The following is a 19,804-nucleotide window of genomic DNA, read 5'->3' as shown; positions in this document are numbered from 1 at the left end:
ACCACCCTGTGTCTTTGTATTGTTGACCCTAATTCAAAGGACATGTTAAGAACATTTTGTGTTCAGTTTGAATTAGATATTAGACTAGACAGCCTAGTCTGTGGCACATACAGTACATTCAGGCAACTGATTTATTGTTGTGTTCAGGATCATGTTAGGATATTGTCTACATTGTATTAAAATGTCTATATTGTTAAAAAAAAAAAAAAAAAGACAAAAGAGGATGAGGTATTCAATTTCATGTCTGGTTTATTCTACAGAACTACAGAAGAGATCGTCACAGCAATCCATGTTTAGAGAGATCCATCTAATATTTTCACTCCTCATCAGCCCCCTTCTGTCAGAAAGAAAACATGTCAAAAGAATGTTAGTTTAGCTGATCCAGTTCAAAATCATTTAAACTGTACACAGCTAATCGACATTGATGGCATTTTTTTGCCAATAGCCAAAATGCATTTTCATCAAGTGTGGTTGTTAAAACTACTAGTAGCAATTCACATCCTAAAGTCACTAAAAGTGCAGATATAGAGTTGACCTATCAAGTTGACATAACTGTGAGTATTTATTTGTGGCTTCTCTGAGGTTTTTATTTTTGTGAACAAAATCACTTGTTTTAAGTACCTTGGATCCTGTATCACGGCTCTTGGCTCTCAGCTTGTTGACCTGAGATTCAGCAATATCAGCCCTCTCCTCTGCCTCATCCAGCTCATGCTGAAGCTTACGGAACTTGCCCAGGTTGGAATTGGCTTGTTCTTCCTAAAGATTACACACAACAGCATTTGTGAAAATTAAAAGATACAATTACTGCAGAAGTTGTATCATATGATGGCACCAGCAAGGGGAAAATACTCACCGCCTCCTCAGCAGCTCTCTTGTAGGATTTGACCTTCAGCTGGAGTTTGTCCACCAGGTCCTGCAGGCGAGCCAGATTCTTTCGGTCTTCCTCAGTCTATTCAAAGATATGTTTTTAGCATATCCAGTATACATTTTAATACTGTAAGACAGCATTTTTATTTTCAATAGATACATTGATCAAATCAACCAGGGGCAAAATTGTTAGTAGGTAATATTTTCCCTACCTGGTAGGTGAGCTCCTTGATGCGTCTCTCATATTTACGTATTCCCTTGACAGAGTCACTGGCCTTTCTCTGTTCTATCTCCACCTCACTTTCCAGCTCTCTGACCTAACAAATGTGTAACAATTTTAGTATCAAACTTTAAAATTTTAGAATAAGCATTTTACAGAAAACACTGTATACTTGTTTCTAAAAACATCAGCAACTTACCCTGACTTCCAGTTTCTGGACCTGCTTCTTGCCACCCTTCATGGCGATCTGCTCAGCTTCATCCAGACGATGCTGCAGGTCCTTGATGGTCTGCTCCATGTTCTTCTTCATGCGCTCCAGATGAGCACTGGTGTCCTGCTCCTTCTTCAGCTCCTCAGCCATCATGGCAGCATCAGTGATGGCCTTCTTGGCTTTTTCCTCAGCATTCCTGCACTCCTGCACTGCCTCCTCAACCTCAGTCTGAAGCTGAGTATTATCTCCCTCCAGCTTCTTCTTCTGATTCAGTAGGCTGGTATTCTGAACATAGAGAATACTGACATGCATGTAATTTCTAGTTTATATTGTTTACTAAGAGAGGGTTTAAAGGTTTTACTTGTGTTTTTCTAGTGCAAATGTGTCATACCTGAGAATGCAGGAGCTGAACTCTCTCACTGACATCCAGCAGTTCCTGCTCAGCCAGTTTCCTTCCTCTCTCAGTCTGTTCCACAAGGGATCTCAGCTCATCCAGTTCAGCCTGCAGCAGATTGTTGCGTCTCTCCACAATGGCAATGTTCTCTTTTAGATCATCATTACCACGAAGAGCATCATCTAGTTGCAGTTGGGCATCCTGTAGAGTACAAATTTTACTAATGAAAAGACTGAAGAACTATGTTGGATTTCACCTAAGCATCATAAAATCTTGATTTGAAGATTAATCATACTTTGAGATGTCCATGAAGTCCTTTGAGTTGCTTCTGGGCTTCTGCTGCCTGCCTGTTAGCCTGGCTGAGCTGAATCTCCATCTCATTGAGGTCTCCCTCCATCTTCTTCTTTAGCCTGAGAGCTTCATTCCTGCTGCGAGTCTCTGATTCCAGTGAGCTCTGCAGGGTATCCACCACTCTCTGCTGGTTCCTCTTGGCCTGCTCCATCTCTTCATCTTTCTCCGTCAGCTTACGTTCAATATCAGCTTTGACTTGATTGAACTCCAGCTGAGCTCTAAGTATCTTGCCTTCCTCATGTTCAAGGGAACCCTATGAAGAGTAAAATCGGTGTTTGTTATTATTGAAATTTAAAGATTTGTTTAGCTCTGTGTTTTAGGGTGGAATGACCATTTGCTTTAATAGCTTGATTTAAATCAAAGAGTTGTCAAAGGAATAAGAATTTTGGGAGGAAAATGATTGTTCTTTTTACCTCAGCCTCCTCCAGAGCAGTTTGTATCTCTTGTTTCTCCTGCTCCAGTTGTTTTCTAAGTTTCTCCAGCTCATGAATATTCTTCCCACTCTCACCAATTTGCTCAGTCAGGTCAGAAATTTCCTCTGTGCAATAGAAATAACATGTATGCTCAGATATATAAGCAATTAAGCATAGTAGGCAGTAGTTTCAGAGAGACTAGCAATAGCAAGCTAGCTTTAAAAGAATGAGATCCCACCCTCCCTTCAGAGCACTTTCCAAAGCCACGCCTCCTTCAGGAGTGTAGGACATTGTATCATTGCATTCGGACCGATTGAACAAACATTTTTTGGTCCTTAGACTTTCACAGTATTTATGTGTACATGTTTTATATATTTAGACCACTTCTATTATTGATTGCTATCAGGATGTGAAGTGAGTATCAACTAGTATAACAAAAAGTGTAAAAACAAAAAAAATATAGCTGCAAGCAGCGATGGCGGGCCCAAGCCCAGTGGCACCGCCACCCCGGTGGCTTGAGGGCAGCTGTGCACAGCGGGCAATAGGCATTTAAAACGGTTAAACTTTAAAGGACTATGTCAAATTCACTCTACATTTACTGCACTACAATGTGGCGCTATAGAGTCCCTCCTCCCCGCCCGTTTCTAAGGCTTTGCCCATGTCTACTGGATAACAATCCTCGTGTGTGTGTGTTGAGTTTCATGCAATTTGAAGTATGCTAAGAGTCTCAAAAGCATCCAAAACTAATATTCAAGTTTGATGTGTTGCCATGGCAACAGTGTTTGAGGAGATATCACGATTCTTTTCAAAGGTCTACATCTGCCATGTTTTGACATTATTCTGATGGGTAAAAATAAGAGGGTGATCTCAAAGCATGTTGAAAGTGACACACTTCCTGCTGCCAGTTGGTGGCTCTATAACTTTGACTCACAATAGTCACATCCACGTGATCTGCCTTGCACAATGAACACACAGCTGAAGTTTCATAAACAACAATTAATGTATGCAGAAGTTATAACACTTCCTGTTTCTCTTTTCTCGCCTTAAATTTGTTGCCTTTCCATGGCCAAACCGTTTGAGATATCAAAAATCCGCTGGCAATTTAGCATCCTCAATGTCTTGACTTCATTCTGACTGAGTTTGGTGGTGATCGGATTAATCGCCTAGGAGGAGTATATCAAATTCCAGAGCATGCGTTTTTCAAACAACCTGCAATAGCCAACTTCCTGTTGAGCTGGCGTATAACTTAGAGCACGAAAGTTGTTCGGCCTATATGTGTACCGAGGTCTATATGTGTACCGAGTTTCATACTTATACATGCAAGCATGTTTGATATATGGCCAAGTTTTTGGATCCCATTCAAGGAGGCACTGTCGAGCCCCCCTGCCACGCCCGGGTACCAGCTTCTGCCCAGCCCTGATGGCCGCAGATTCCAATGTGTGTGCAAAGTTTTAAGAGTTTTTGAGCATGTTCAGGGCCCCAAAAAGCCCTGGAAGTTTGATTTTTTTTTTTTATATATATAGCTGCAAGCAGCGATGGCGGGCCCAAGCCCGGTGGCACCGCCACCCTGGTGGCTTCAGGGCAACTGTGCACAGCGGGCAATAGGCATTTAAAAGGTGTAAACATAAAAGGACTATGTCAAAGTTATTTGAATACACCACATTTACTGCAGCAGCTGGTGCCCATATGATCACAAACCACAACAGCCACATCCATAAGATTTTGATGAATTTAGAATTTCATGTCATAGAATGTCATAAGTCACAGAGAAAAAAATCCACATTCAAACCAAAATATCAGACTTCCTGTTGGTCAGAGCTAATGACTGTAAATTAGAAAGTTGTCTGGCTTAATGAGAACAATGTGTGTATCGAGTTTGGTGACTATAGGTTAAACTAACCCCCCATTTCTTTTCAAAAGGTGGCACTAGAGAGGCCCTCCTTTCTGCCTTTTTCTGAGGCTTTGCCCATGTCTACTGGATGACAATCCTGACACACTTCCTGCTGCCAGTTGATGGCGCTATAACTTTGACTCACAATAGTCACATCCATGTGATCGGCTTCCTACAATGAGCACACAGCTGAAGTTTCATAAAAATCAATCAATGTATGCAGAGGTTAAAACACATTTCATGTTTACCTTTTCTCGCCATAAATTTGTTGCCTCGCCACGACCAAACCGTTCAAGATATCAAAAATTTGCTCGCAATTTTACGTCCTCAATGTTTTTGAGCATGTTAAGGCCCCCCAAAAAACCCAGATGACGGAAAAAAAAAAAAATTCCTTAGAAAAATAAAAGGGCCCTGTTCCTGAGTGGCTTGGGCCCTAATAAGAATCCTTAGGGTATCAAGAGGGCCCTGCACCATTAGTGGCTTGGGCCGTAATTAAAAAGTAATGGTTTGGAATTGTAAAACTTCTCTTACCTTGGAGATTCTTGTTCTCCCTCTTCATGCTCTCCAGGTGGTCCAATGACTCCTCATATGAGTTTTTCAATTTAAAGAGTTCAGTGCTCAGAGATCTAGCTTCTTTTTGAGCACTTTCCAGTTCAGTTTGGGATTCCTCATACTTCTGCTTCCACTCAGCCAGGACCTGGTTAAATTTAACAAGGCCAAAAGGCCAATGAGAGCAGTGCAGTTTTGGTCAAGTGGCTTTGTAGTAAAGAATAGACCCTGAAGTACTAGACCCTATCCATAGTTAGAAATTTACATTTAGTATCAATTTAAAATTGAACATTTTCAATGCTATTTGATATTTTACATGGTATTTTGTTTTGTAAATATATGGCTAATTTTTCCAGCTAATGATAAAATGTACTTTCTCTCCTTACTTTATCAAAGTTTCTTTGCTTCTTGTCCAGAGCAGCAGCAGCAGCATTGGATCTCTCCACATCCACCATGAGATCTTCAATTTCATTCTGCAGCCTGTGCTTGGTCTTCTCAAGAGAGGAGCATTTAGCATTAACAGCTTCCACAGCTTCTTCAGCATCTTGCAGACGCTGAGCCAATTTCTTCCTGTAATAATCAATTCATTGATTAAATTGTGTTTGAACATCTAAAAAAATGCCACAAACTATAGCAAAAAATTCAGAAAAGTGTCTCATCACTAAAGACCAGACTCTTTTAACATTTAAATATTGTTTGTTTCTTACTTTGCTTCTTCCAGCTCCTCAGTCCTCTGGATGGCATCAGTTTCATACTTGGTTCTCCACTGAGCCACCTCAGAGTTTGCCTTGGACATACTGCGCTGCAGCTCAGCCTTGGCTTCTTGCTCCTCCTCAAACTGCTCTCTTAGCAGATCAGCATCATGACGAGCAGACTGAACTGCATGGGCCAAGGCATTCTTAGCCTGAAAAAGTAAATAAATGAAAAATAAAATTGGGGTCAGTGGTTTATTACAGCAGTGAATAGTGAATTTTTATGTCTTTAGCAAAAAATTTAGACTTAGATGGAGATTTTGAAAAACCTTGATTTCTTCTTCTAGCTGTCTTTTGAGGTCTTCAATTTGCTGAGTGTAGGACTGCTTGCCTCTGGTCAACTGAGATACCAGAGAGTCTTTCTCCTCAAGCTGTCTGGAGAGTTCACCTGAATGTAATATTAAAAAAATATTTTCTCCAAGTATCATTATGGTACAGTTGGTAACATAACACAATATTTTGTGTTCTTACCATTTTCAGTTTGCAGCTTGGCTTTTTGCATGGTGAAATCATTGATTGTGCGCTGACCTTCCTCAGCCTTGGTTCTGTACTCACTCATCTGGTCTTCCAGAGTTCTGCACATTTTCTCCAAGTTTGTCTTGATGATAAATTATGTCATAGTTGATTGCTTTCTTTGACTGACAATACATATGTAATAGACTCTCAGCATAATTTCTCTCACTCACCTTTGCCTTTACAAGCTGCTCCATGTTGGTGACCACATCGTCCAGTTCCAGTCTGAGTTCACTCTTCTCTTTCTCCAGCTTCTGCTTCACTCTCTGGAGGTTGTCAATCTGCTCTCCCAGATCAGCCACACTGTCTGCATGTTTCTTCCTCAGTGTAGCTGCAGTGGCCTCATGTTGCAGAGTGGCCTCTTCAAGGTCTCTGCGCACTTTCTGGAACTCAGCTTCACGTTTCTTGTTCATCTCAATCTGGGAAGCAGTGGCTCCACCAGCCTCCTCCAACCTCTCACTGATCTCCTCCAGTTCTCTGGACAGATCGGCTCTCTGTTTCTCAACTTTAGCGCGAGCAGCTCTCTCAGCCTCCAGCTCTTCCTCAAGCTCTTCAATTCTGGCCTAGTAATGTGCATAAATTCAAAATTAAGGTTAAAATTCCTAACTATCCAACTGTCTTATATTATTAAGTCATGTAAAGTTTACCTGCAACTCTTTCAGTTTTTTCTGGAGTTGGGACTCCAAAGCTTGTCCATCTTCAATCTTGCTATTGAGCTGGCTTATTTCAAAGTCTTTCCTGCCATTAGATATTGCATCAAACAGCATTAACTAACAATGAACAATACATGTGTCACAGTATTTATTAAACTTTAACATTAATTAATGAAAAATAAAAGTTTTCATTGTTAGCTTATGTCAGCTCAGGCCCATTTATTAATATTTACAGTATTAACAATATTAAATTTCGATTTTTGATAATGTGTTAGGAAATGTTTAAATTTACATCACCTAAGAATAATAAATGCTTAAAAAGTGTTTTTCATTATTGATTCATGTTAAATAATGTAGTTGACTAAGGTCAGATGGAACCTTATTGACCAAATATGGTTTTATATGCTATAATATATAATATATATTACTTCTTTAGCCGCTCCTCCATCTGCTGCTTATCATTTTCCAAATCCATCACATTCTCTTGAGTCAACTTCAAGTCACCCTCAAGCTTTCTTTTAGCTCTCTCAAGATCCATGCGAATTTTCTTTTCTTGTTCCAAAGAACCTTCGAGCTATATTTCATCCAAAAAATATAAAAATGTTTAAACAATTATTTTTAAAAAAAAAGCTCCTCATTTTAATTCTAGTCTTATGTTTTCTGGCCCTTACATCATCCACTTGTTGCTCCAGCTTGGCTTTAGCTTTGGTAAGCGTGTTGACTTTGTCCTCCTCACTCTGGAGGTCATCCAGCGTTTGCTGATGGGCCTCCTGAAGAGCTTTCTTCTCCTTGGTCAGCTTAGCAATGATCTCATCCAAAGCTGCCATCTCTTCTGTCAGGTTTTTAACCTGTAGAAATGTGCCATTGTATGAATGGACACTTAACACACCATTCTTGCATCACTAACAGGTTCGGTGTTGAAAACTGACCTTGTTCTCAGTGGCATGTTTCTCTTTCTCCACTTTGGCCAGAGTGAGCTCAAGATCATCAATGTCCTTCTTGAGCTCAGAACATTCATCCTCCAGCTTTCGTTTCTTTGCAGTCAGCTCAGAATTCATTTCCTCTTCATCCTCCAGTCTCTCAGTCATTTCTTTGACTTTGGCCTCAAGCTGGATCTTGCTCTTGATCAGACCCTCACATCTCTCCTCAGCATCTGTAAGATTATCTTGCTCCTATCAAAATGAAAAAAAAAAGTTGAAAACTTATTTTGTTTTCTGACTTGTGAAAATGTAAAAAAAGTGCAGAGTTAAATGTGAACTTACAGACTGCACTGCAAGCTGCAGGTCATTCTTCTCTTGGAGAAGAGAAACCATCTTTTCCTCAAGCTCCTTTCTGCGAGTTTCAGATTTGGCATAAGCCTCCTTCAACTTGGTGAATTCCTCCTTCATGTTGGCCATTTCTTTCTCAGTCTCTGCACTTTTCAGCAGAGGTTTGATCTTGAAGTAGAGCTTCATCCAGGGCCAATTCTTGACCCCCATGAAGGCGCGTACATTCCACTGGATCACCAACAAAGAATCTCTGTAGATTATTAAATAAAAATGTTCAGTCTTGCATTTTAAATGTAACTTAGAGAATATATTAAAGAGCAAAAATCTAACCTTCTTTCCACAATTTTCTGGAACTCAATTCTTGATAGAAAACCACGAGCCCTGGACTGAATTCCAGTTATAATAAGTGCAAGACGGTCATCTCGCATCTCCTCAAGAGTACCCAGAAGACCAGCCTTAAAAAAGACCTAAATAGTAAAGAATTCTGTGTCAAAAGGGTGACAATGGGAAAAGTGGCTTTGGAAAAAGTTAATGTTAATATAAAAATACCTTAGTATGTCCTAACTTGTACTGGTTGTGATCGATGTCCAGAGAGCCCAGAAGTTTTTCTGCACCCTTCTTGTTATCAATGAACTGACCCTCAGGGATAGCAGCAGGATTTAGGATGCGGTATCTATAAGAAAAACACATTAACAATTATTTTTTATATGTATTTATTTTTATTCTAGTAAATGCTTAAATTTACAACTTGCAATAACTTGGAGTCATACATGAAATTTTGTAAGACATGAAAGCTATTTGGTTTCATACTAACCGTTGCTTGAAATCTCCATACAGGATCCTGTTGGGGAATCCCTTTCTGCAGATCCTGATGCCCTCCAGCACACCGTTACAGCGCAGCTGGTGCATGACCAGAGGATTCTCCATCGCCCCAGGAGTCTTGGTCTCATTGGGGATGATGCAGCGCACAAAGTGAGGGTGAGTTGACCTCAAGTTGGTCATCAGCTTGTTCAAGTTCTCCTGTTGGTAGACCACAGAGGATTTAGATTTATATGCAATAAAACCTTGTGAAACAATATATTGTTATATTATTTCATACCCTATGGAGGGCTGACACCGTCTGGAAGGAAGAACCCTTCTTTTTGGCACCTTTGCCAGCCTTACCTCCAGAATCTGCAGCTGTGAAATAAATGATTTTTGTTATTATTAAACAGTGAAAGTAGTGCTTATTATTTTTTCATGTCACACTTATGTGTGTACTTACCTGAGTCAGCACTGGCATAATTAGCAAACAGAATAGACAACAGTTTAAGAGTTGACTTCTGGAACAACCCTACAACCGTCTCATTGAGAGGGTCCTTGTTCTTCACCAGCCAGTTACAGATGTTGTAGTCCACAGTGCCAGCATAGTGAACCAGGGAGAAATGTGCCTCTGGTTTACCCTTGACAATCCTGGGCTTCTGGAAGTTTGGATTTTTCCCCATATGGTTGTCATAAAGCTTAGCTTTAAATGTTGAATCACTGGCTTTGGGGAACATGCACTCCTCTTCAAGGATGGACATGATACCCATGGGCTACAATGAATTGTAGATTGTGACAGTCAATATATATTTTTTCCACACGAGTTAATACTGAAAAATTTTATTTTTCCCCTCACAGTATAATCATCAACATAATATTCACTCACCTTCTCAATAAGCTCAATACAAGCCTGCAAGTCCATGCCAAAGTCAATAAACTCCCACTCAATGCCCTCCTTCTTGTATTCCTCTTGCTCCAGCACAAACATGTGGTGGTTGAAGAACTGCTGCAACTTCTCATTAGTGAAGTTGATGCACAGCTGCTCAAAGGTGTTGAACTGCAGGTGGAATATATTGCATAATCACAATGGGTTGCTATGATTGTTGGATTTGTTCTTGAATAACAATAATCAGTTGATTTCAGCTTACATCAAAGATCTCAAATCCAGCAATGTCCAGCACACCAATGAAGTACTGGCGAGGCTGTTTGGTGTCCAGGGATTGGTTGATTCTCACAACCATCCAGAGGAACATCTTTTCGTACACTGACTTTGCCAGAGCGCCAATAGAGTAATACACCTAATAAAAAAAAGATTGAATTTTGCATGAGACACATTGCAAAAGGAGCTATAATGCTGAAAACTCTAATGCCCATTAGATTATTCTTTTTATTCATTACCTGCTGGACATTCTGTCCCTTGGTGACCCACTCATTTCCTACTTTGACTCTTGGGTGGCACAAACCCTTGATCAAGTCAGCTGAATTTAGGCCCATTAGGTATGAGACTTTGTCAGCATCTACATGTTAAAAGAATACAGAGCTATGACACTATATTCAACATGTCTTAGACTTTTTTTTTTCTTTTATAAAGCTGAGATTCCAAGTTATACTGACCCTCAGTCCCATCAGCCTCGGCCTGTTCCTCTCTTTGCTTCTGTTTGAACTTCATGTTGCCGTAGTGCATGACGGCACCAGTCAGCTTATAGATGCTGTTCTTCTCTTCATTGGTGAAGCCCAACACATCAAAAGCTTCCTACATCAAATGTACAGAGCATGTTAAATTTCATGGCAAATGTTTCATATTCTACTTTTTTGCAAGTACATTAGAAGTCTTTCTTTATACTTTTAAAGAATAGACTGGCCAAGAGAATCAATTACTCTCTTTCAAGCCGCTCTTATGACTTAATTTCTTCTGTAAAACACAAAAGGAGAGCGTGTTCACTCTGTTCTTTTCCTCACACAGTCACATGACTATGTGGACTATGTGTGGACCTTTTATGGTGCCCATTTTTTTTATTCATTGACAGCCCCTGATCATGATATGCTTTTATTGTATAGAACTGTCCTTATAATGTCCTGGCCAGGACATTATCAATTCATGCTCCACAGCAGAAACCCAGTCATACAAGTTGTCAAATGTTTTAATGGAGAACAAATTGCAAATGCTGGGTGGACTATTTTTTATAATAATAAATAAAAATTAAATAAATAAAAAATTTATAAATTGGTATCTTGTATTGTGAACTGCCTATGATTTAACAAACACTCACATCAGTGGCCATCAGCTCGTCACCATCATTAATTGAAGCCACTTGTGTCTCTCCTTGGGAGATGAAGGCGTAGTCAAAGGGGTTGTTGGTGATGAGCAGCATTTCTAAGGAGAAATTAGAACTAAGATCAGAAAAGACTTCTAATTAGAGATGGTGATGTTATTAGAAATGATGAGTAATTTTACCCAGCAGTTCTGGTCTTCTCTGGGACAGAATCTGATAGAAGATGTGGTAGTCTCTCTCAGCCTTGAGCTGAAAAGTGACACGAGACTTCTCCAGCAGATCTAAATGCATTAATAAATAGATGAACATTAATACAGTTAGACATTTCATAAATGTGTGATTTGTTGGAATGATGTTGGGCAGTAAAGTACTTACAAGTCTCAATGTCAGCAGAAGATAACTTTCCACTGACACCAAAATGGATACGGATAAATTTACCCTGTAAATAAAAAGTAAATAATACAATACATAACATGCTCAAATAATATATCATGGAAACCAATATAGAATAAGAACATCAATGTAAACCACACTTACAAATCTGGAGGAGTTGTCATTTCTGATGGTCTTGGCATTACCAAAAGCCTCCAGAGCAGGATTACACTGGATGATTTGATCCTCCAGAGTACCCTGAGAATCATTTTATAATAATTAGTGTCTACAACATTTGATGTACTTACAGCAGTGCATATTTTCTGACATTACTGGACTCTAGACTGTGAGCAAAATGGTCGCAAATGCAATCGTTTTTATTTTAAACGTGCGAGTTAAAATTTCACACGGTCGTGTTGGTGCAAGTGCATGTGAGTTTTGTTGCCTGGCTGTCAAGTGTGGTCCCTGGAGCATACGATCACACTGGTGTGATTAGAATGTTCAGTGCATCACGTGATGAATTCAAATGGCTGGCGCTGCCAACATAGCCAACAAGTTTGTGAATATTTTGAATAAAAAAGGAAACGCAAAATAAAAGTGATTTATCTGCCATAGACTGCTATTGTGGCTGTGGCATGTCATGTGACAAGCACAACATGTCGCCATGGAAATAATGGCAATAATACTTTTGTTATATGGGTTATATATGACTATTTTAGAAATGTTTTCTTTTAAATTTATGCTTGTTGATATTTTGCTAATATCAAGTTTTTAATCACTGTCAATCTGTAGCTACATCAATGCAAAACCAGCACATACAAATTAAGAGAATGATTCATCAACATGCAAGGTCATTATGATTTATATAAAAAAAGTGTGCGACCAAGTTGTAACTCGGTGCGACCAACTGAGAAATTTAGTCGCACCAGTGCGACCAGTGTGAAGAATGAGTCTAGAGCCCTGCATTATGTAGTCTTGTAAAAAATAATAATAATTATCCATAGAGAATTTAAGTTACAGTATATTATAGGGAAAATAATTGAGAAAATGTTGTTGATTGTTTATGTGTAAATGCATTGCAATATGGTACAAGTAAGGGAGTATCAAATGATGACAATTTGTGACTCCAGCATTTAATATATGAAGACACCATAAATTTAGTAATTATGTTTTTGTATGGTATGCTATATAGAAGGTATATTCATTCATCCATAATGAGCCTTTTTTTATTATTATTAAGCACCTTTTTCTCCTGTGATGGATCCTTCTTGCCAGACGTTGCTGCAATGCTCGCAAAGTACTGGATCACTCTTTTAGTGTTCACAGTCTTTCCAGCACCGGATTCTCCACTTAGAATAAAATAGGTTAATTAAAAGGCTGATAAAATGCAGCATAGAAAGAAATGTTGGTGAAAGGAGGAATATTATGCTATGTCATGTAAATATGTATTGCTTACGTGATCAGGACAGACTGGTTTTCTCTGTCTGTGAGAAAATAAAACAAAGGAACCTTAGCATTTGAAATTTCATTAGAAATCTCCAAAAATTACAAGTCAGATCATCACCTGACAGCATGTACTGGTAGGCATTGTCTGAGATGGAGAAGATGTGAGGAGGAGCTTCACTCCTCTTCTTGCCTCTATAGGCATTGACGACTTCCTGGTTGTACACTGGCAACCACTTGTAGGGATTCACAGTGACACAGAAGAGCCCAGAGTAGGTCTATAGGCAAGGCAAGGCAAGGCAGGTTTATTTATATAGCACATTTCATACACAATGGTAATTCAAAGTGTTTTACTTAAAAAGGAATTAAAATAATCATAAAACAATCACAATATATGCATAAGAAATAGAAATATCATGCCTGACTACCTGGATCTCTAAATTTGGTGCTCTCCTGTCTGAATGGAGGAGTCATTGAGTTTTGATTCATGAGACACACTAGTAGCAACTCCCAGCTTCCTATTGACTTCCTACCCTTCAATGGAGAGGAGTTATTCCGACACCTTTTGCCTCTGATGGCTTCCAGTGTCCCTCCGACCCCTCAATGGAGTGGAGACCTCCGACCCCTTAATGGAGTGGAGTTATCACCAACCGTCTGCCTCTGATGGCTTTCGGTAAAACACCAGCCTGCCTCCAAGGACCTGGTGTCCCACACTGAGTGTGTGCGTAAACTCACCATCTCATTTCCCAATTCTCCCAACTCTTCCAACCAGACAGGCCTAATCAATGATAAATAAAATCTTAACCAAAAATATAAACAAGGATAATTAAAACAGTTATAAAAAGGACTGAAATAATAAAAAGATATATAAGATAAGGTGCTGTCAGTTGGACGTACAGTGGCACAGTGTACATTCAATAAATGCACAGCAAAACAGAAGTGTTTTGAGTCTGGATTTGAATGTGAATATTGTTGGAGCTGATCTCTTATGGAATCTGGTTCCAGCTTCGGCTGACATAATAGCCAAAAGCACTTGCTTTGAGTGCACAGTAAAATCCCCAGTGTTAAATTAACACCCAAAGTGTACATATGACTCCATCTTCCCGGGTGTTAAAAAGTAACACTGAAGCGGTGTTAAAGTTAATGAGATAATTGATTGATGATTGAGTGATGATTGACAATTAGTGGAGACACCTGATGATAATAAGCAGAATCATTGAAGGAAAGAGAAAAAAAAGGGTTAATTAATGTTTTCTGGAATGTTTCATTTCAAGTCACCATGAAAGAGGTCAGCGTTTGCTTTAGTTGGGCTCTTGACTCTTTACCTTTTATTATTAATTTTTCTCTGGCTGGTCCAACTTTATGTTTGTAAAGCACTTTTGTTATGGTCAGAGAAAATATGGTCTGAGCTGTGTTTCCCAAAAGTGCAGTGAGCCGAAGTTGATCAATTTAGGTTTACAATGCTTTGGGAAGCACAGTCATAATGGTTGTGTTTTCTCATTGTGAAATGGCCAGATTCATTGGTGACATTCAGTATTAACTGGTGATATAGATGTTATATTATTTCTTTATAGTAAATCTGTTAACACTTGAGATCCAGCAGAGCTTTTATAATCTGAAAGGTTTTTTTTTTTTAAAAACACACAGACATCAAGAATCAGCATATGATCCTCAACAATGGTGACAATCAAACAAAGTGCTTCATGTTGCAGTGCATGATGGGAGCCACCAATCAAAACTTATCCATGGCTCCCATCATGCATTGCTGCATGAATAAATTATGCAGCTGAATTGTCCTGTAATTTTCATAGATTGTTCATGTTTGCTTTATTTTTCTGTTGTTTTGTTGTGACAGTAGCTTGTTTTGTGATGTTCAGAGTTGATCTGTTTGTCAGTATTTTGTATTTAATTATCATCACCGTTCTTGAGAATCATATGCTGACTCTTGATGTCTGTGTGTGTTTAAACACTATGGCTTTGATTCATAATGTATTATTCTCCAAAAAAAAAAAATCATACTGTTGTTGGATCTCAAGCTGTAAAGTCACAGGACTACAATCATTAACACTAAAGTTACACATCAAGCACAAAGTCAGAGATTTAGGCTCTAAACGACATCAGGCCATCACATGATTATATTATCATCTAACTATATTATGACCAGATCGCATTTTCTCTGTTAATAACAAATGTGCTTTACAAACACAAAGTTAGAGCAATCAGAGAAAAATGAATAATAGAAAGTAAAGAGTCAAGAGCCCAACTAAAGCAAACGCTGACCTCTTTCATGGTGACTTGAAATTAAACATTCCATAAAATATCAATTAAGACCTTTTTTTCTCTTTCCTTCAGTGATTCTGCTTATTAACATCAGGTGTCTCCACTAATTGTCAATCATCACTCAATCATCAATCAATTATCTCATTAACTTTAACACTGCTTCAGTGTTACTTTTTAACACCTGGCAAGATGGACTCATATGTACACTTTGGGTGTTAGTTTAACACTGTGGAATTTACTGTGTGAACCCTTGGTATTTCTAAATGACTTGATCCTGATGATCTTAGTGATCTGTTTATCGGTTTATATTCAATGAGCATATCTGCAATGTATTGAGGTCCTAGGTCTTAGATTTATATACAACAGTACTTTAAAATCAATTCTAAAAGCAACTGGAACGACCCGAGGACTGGTATGATATGTTCATATTTTCTGGTTCTGCTCAGAATCCTGGAAGCAGCGTTCTGTATGAGCAGCAGCTGTCTTATAGTCTGTTTGGGAAGGCAATACAATACAATACATTACAATAATCCACCCTGCTGGTAATGAAAGCATGGACAAGTTTCTCTAAGTCTTGGCTAGAAGCAAAGCATCAAATTCTCGCAGTATTTTTGAGATTATATTATGCTGATTTAGTTATTGCTTTTACATGACTACTGAAACTAAGGTCTGACTCCAGAATGATATCCAGATTCCTGACTTGATTTTTTGTTTTTAGACCCCTAACCTCATGCTATGTGTTTACCTTGAGAAGTCCATCTTTGTTTCCAGATGCAATGATTTCAGTTTTGTCTTTGTTTAACTGAAGAACGTTTTGGCACATCCAATTGTTAATTTCTTCAATGCATTGGCACTGGGAGTCAATGGGGTTGTAGTCGTTAGGTGATAGGGCTAAGTAGATCTGGGTGTCATATGCATAGCTGTGGTAAACAATTTGGTTCTTTCTCATTATGTGGCTCAGTGGGGACATATACAGGTTAAACAAGAGCGCTGCAAGAATTAAGCCTTGTGGGACTCCACATTCCATGGATTTATGGTCACCTATACTCACATAATAATCTCTCCCTTCTAAATATGACCAGAACCATTTTAGGACCATCCCAGAAAGTCCAACCCAGTTTTCCAGCCTGTCAAGAAGTATGTTGCGATCGACAGTGTCAAATGCAGCACTTCATTTAAGATCAAGTAGTACCAGCACTGATTTTATATGTTGCCTGTATCAGTATTTAAGCGAATATCCTTTATTATCTTTGAGCGCTGTCTCTGTACTATGATGTGGTCAGAAATCAGATTGAAAATTGTCAAAGTATCCATTCAAGCTTAAGAATTTGTTCAGCTGATTGAAAACAACTTTTTCAAAGATCTTGCCTATGAAAGGAAGATTTGAAATAATGCAAGATAAAGTGAATGTGTGATTGTTTTAAGACTCGACTCACGTAGATCATCCAGGCTGCGTAACGCTCTTTGAGGTTAAACAGCACAGCGGGCTCGTGCAGGAAGGTGAACATCGCCATGTCCTCAATTTTATCGAACTTTGGTGGGTTCTGGGGGTGAACATCAACCTCCTTCACAGTTACTGTCTGTGGATAACAGACAAAAATGTTTTGACAGTCACACTTTGCTCCCATCTACAATCTAACCACAGTGCAGAGATCAGATCTTACCTTCCCGAATTCAGTGTCAACAGTGACTTTGTCACCGTCTCTACTGGTAATGGAGGCTTTGACGTACTCAACCGCAGGGTCGGGCACAAAGCACTCTTTCTTCATGTCGAAGGGTCGAGTTTGGGCCTCCAGACGCTCCTTATCTGACTTTCGTAAGAACGGAGCAGCTGGCCCGAACTCTGCCATTACAGCATCCCCCATCTTTCAATCAGACTGAGGCAAAGATGACAAAATTCTCTTCAAGTTAAAACTTGTTGACAATTAAAAATATATTGGAAAAATAATAAATGAAATACAATTATTGTAAAAATATAAAATATTTCTAATTATCTATTGGTCTTTCAACTGACAAAAAGACACACACACACACACACACACATATGTACACAATGTGTTGACATTTATAAAAGCTTGCCTTACCAGACAAAATCCAAACCCAAGAAAGTCCAAGTTCTTTCAATAAAAAAAATAAATATTTTTAATGAGAAGTCATCTTATTCTATTGCCTCTTGAACAATTTAATTTAAATTCTTTGTGCTCTTACCTTTAGATGGCACAATGATGTGAGCTTGCAGTATTGTGCTGTAAGGTATCTCTTTATATAAAGGCACAATGACTGTGACGTTGACCGTCTGTATATGGTTCGGGTCACTTGTGTGTGTAGCTCTTTTTGGATGCTTGAAAAAAATCTGTGTGAGTCACAGTAGTTTAGCATGTGGTGTGTGGTGCGAAAGATCAGAAAGGATCTAAATCACAATGGTGCTATTTTTGTCTGATATGTATATCTTTTTTTTTTTAAGATATCAGAAATTTACTAAAAAAAAATATACTGAAATTTACACCTTCACTTTCATATTTTGTATATGAAATAAATATAAATATATTCTTATTTTCATAGGGTAAATTCACAAGTTTTTTTTTTTTTTTTTTTTTATGTACGTAAAGCATTATAGAGGTGGAGATTCTTGTGTATATATAATGTAATCTGATCCATAGTTAAACATTCACACACTTTTTTAATAAAATTGTACAAAGCTTAATTGGACAGTTAGATTTCAGCAATGATGCGCTATGATGCTTTTGCGTGTCATTTTCTGTCCTCAAAGAGAGACAGGCTTGTACTGGGAATTTCACAGGTTTATCTTTGTGCTCAAGGATAAAGACAAGGTAACAATGCCTCACAAGCAAGACGGCTGTCACGGAACTGTAAAATTGTCAGTAGACAGCTGTAATGGCAACAATGAATATCTGCACTTGGCGACCTTTTGTTCTCGCCTAATGCAGAGACAGCTGCAACTCTTGCTTGTTCTTGTTTGTTGCTATGACCTTACTTGATTTCCCAATGTTATATCCATCATTTGTGTTTTACAGGTTGTACAAAGCTCATTTTCAGTTAAAACAAACAATAGCTTCATTCATGTTCAACCATGTTCTTCAAAAAGATTTTTCAGCTTTACATAGATTCACAAAACAAATGCATGGAATGGATTCTGCAAGATACAAAATGTTATCTGTATGTTTACAGAAATAAGTAATATATTCTGAATATATTACAGTAGTGTTACTGTTTCTATACATAATTTAACACAAAGCTGCTTACAATTATTCAAGGAAGAACATGGAGAGCAGGTCAAACTAACCATCTTAGCCCCAGATCTGTTTCTAAACAGCGTTAATGTATTGTCAACTCTGCAGCGTTGATTTGTTAGGGAGCCGTGTGAGCCATCACTCAAGACCTTTTGTGAGGTTTCTGGCCTGCCTTGACCTCTTGTCCCTCAGTTATTCTGCACCCTCTCAACAAGTACCTTACTTAGTCTTAGCACTTGGGCAATCTATTCTAGGTCCCTCATCCTTTACAGAGCCTCATTCTCAGCTGTCTATTCACCCTGGTTTATCAGAACTCAGGAGCAAGAATGGAAGAAACGGGAGCAACCTTATGTCTAATGAATTTTGTAATCTGAGCTTCCTTTTGTCACTGGGTGCTTTAGAATGGTCTTGCATTTGTTGGGTTAAATAGGAATCCATTGTGTCTCTACTTCTTGTCTTCTGCTTCAGACCATGCAGCTAGTTTTGCTACGTAAACTTTGATTAAAAAGCTGAAGTGGGTGTAATTATTAAGCATTAAACAATGGCACATTGATTAAATGCAACAGTCACGAGAAAACAATTCTTGTCAGAATGAACTCGTAGTTTCATTAAGATTAGGACTGTCCACTATAGATTATTTTGGTAATCGAGTAATCGGTTGATTATTTTGATAATTAATCGAGTAATCAGATATTTTTTTTGTGGTTATAAAAATAGACCTAAGTCAACAATAACCATTAAAATGAATTAAAATACATGGGTATAACAAGGCAATAATAATTGGTTCAAATGAAGTATCAAAAGCAATTAATTATATGGTTTTATTGAACAACACTGTTAAAATACATAATGTAATATACATCATATAAACATAAGTCAACTTACGTAAATTATGTATTATACCAAATGTGACCCGTGCTGGCAAAATGAACTGGAAAGCGCCCGGGCTGATTACGAGCTACAATGCAAAACAAGTGGAAAATGTCAATTATGGTTCGAATTTGAAGTTTTCACCAAAAAAAATAGGTTCATTAAGCCCTCATCTAGCAATCCCAATGCTCCAAATAGCAATTAAACATCTAAAAGTATCTTTCATTTGTACTTTTTCTAAGAGGAGTACCTTTCCTTTGTCCATGAAAAATGCTGTTTTTTTTCTGCACACTTCTCAACTACTGGCGCTTCCCCTCAGCACAAGTTTGGTATCGTTGTAAAGTGCAGCTTTCCAACTTTCTGAATATTCATAGCAAATTCTTGATGGTTTGAGTCTGAACCAGTGGAAATTTTTAAACTCATGCTGATGTA

General features: G+C 38.4%; 1 protein-coding gene across 1 annotated transcript; it reads right to left on the bottom strand.

Moving 5' to 3' along the window:
* Positions 1-231: 231 nt before the first annotated feature.
* LOC125258286 (myosin-7-like) lies at positions 232-17,528 on the bottom strand. The gene is made up of 39 exons (XM_048175185.1): positions 17,460-17,528; positions 17,336-17,368; positions 16,916-17,128; positions 16,688-16,831; positions 13,093-13,249; positions 12,985-13,012; positions 12,772-12,877; positions 11,694-11,786; positions 11,532-11,595; positions 11,339-11,437; positions 11,154-11,257; positions 10,498-10,636; positions 10,282-10,400; positions 10,032-10,181; positions 9,770-9,940; positions 9,347-9,656; positions 9,182-9,261; positions 8,897-9,102; positions 8,632-8,755; positions 8,413-8,549; positions 8,077-8,332; positions 7,744-7,986; positions 7,486-7,662; positions 7,243-7,388; positions 6,809-6,899; positions 6,335-6,724; positions 6,120-6,246; positions 5,918-6,036; positions 5,604-5,800; positions 5,283-5,466; positions 4,879-5,044; positions 2,457-2,581; positions 1,988-2,296; positions 1,690-1,893; positions 1,287-1,583; positions 1,080-1,184; positions 854-949; positions 622-756; positions 232-337 (listed from the first exon to the last, which is right to left on the bottom strand). Exons 3-39 carry the CDS (start codon positions 17,114-17,116, stop codon positions 317-319), a joined length of 5,820 nt encoding a protein of 1,939 aa, XP_048031142.1. The 5' UTR covers positions 17,117-17,128; positions 17,336-17,368; positions 17,460-17,528; the 3' UTR covers positions 232-316.
* Positions 17,529-19,804: the final 2,276 nt, after the last annotated feature.

This window comes from Megalobrama amblycephala, linkage group LG22, assembly GCF_018812025.1.
Source record: "Megalobrama amblycephala isolate DHTTF-2021 linkage group LG22, ASM1881202v1, whole genome shotgun sequence".
Lineage (NCBI taxonomy): Eukaryota > Metazoa > Chordata > Actinopteri > Cypriniformes > Xenocyprididae > Megalobrama > Megalobrama amblycephala.
The sequence above is the reverse complement of the archived record's forward strand: the minus strand, read 5'-3'. Positions and strand labels throughout refer to the sequence as shown.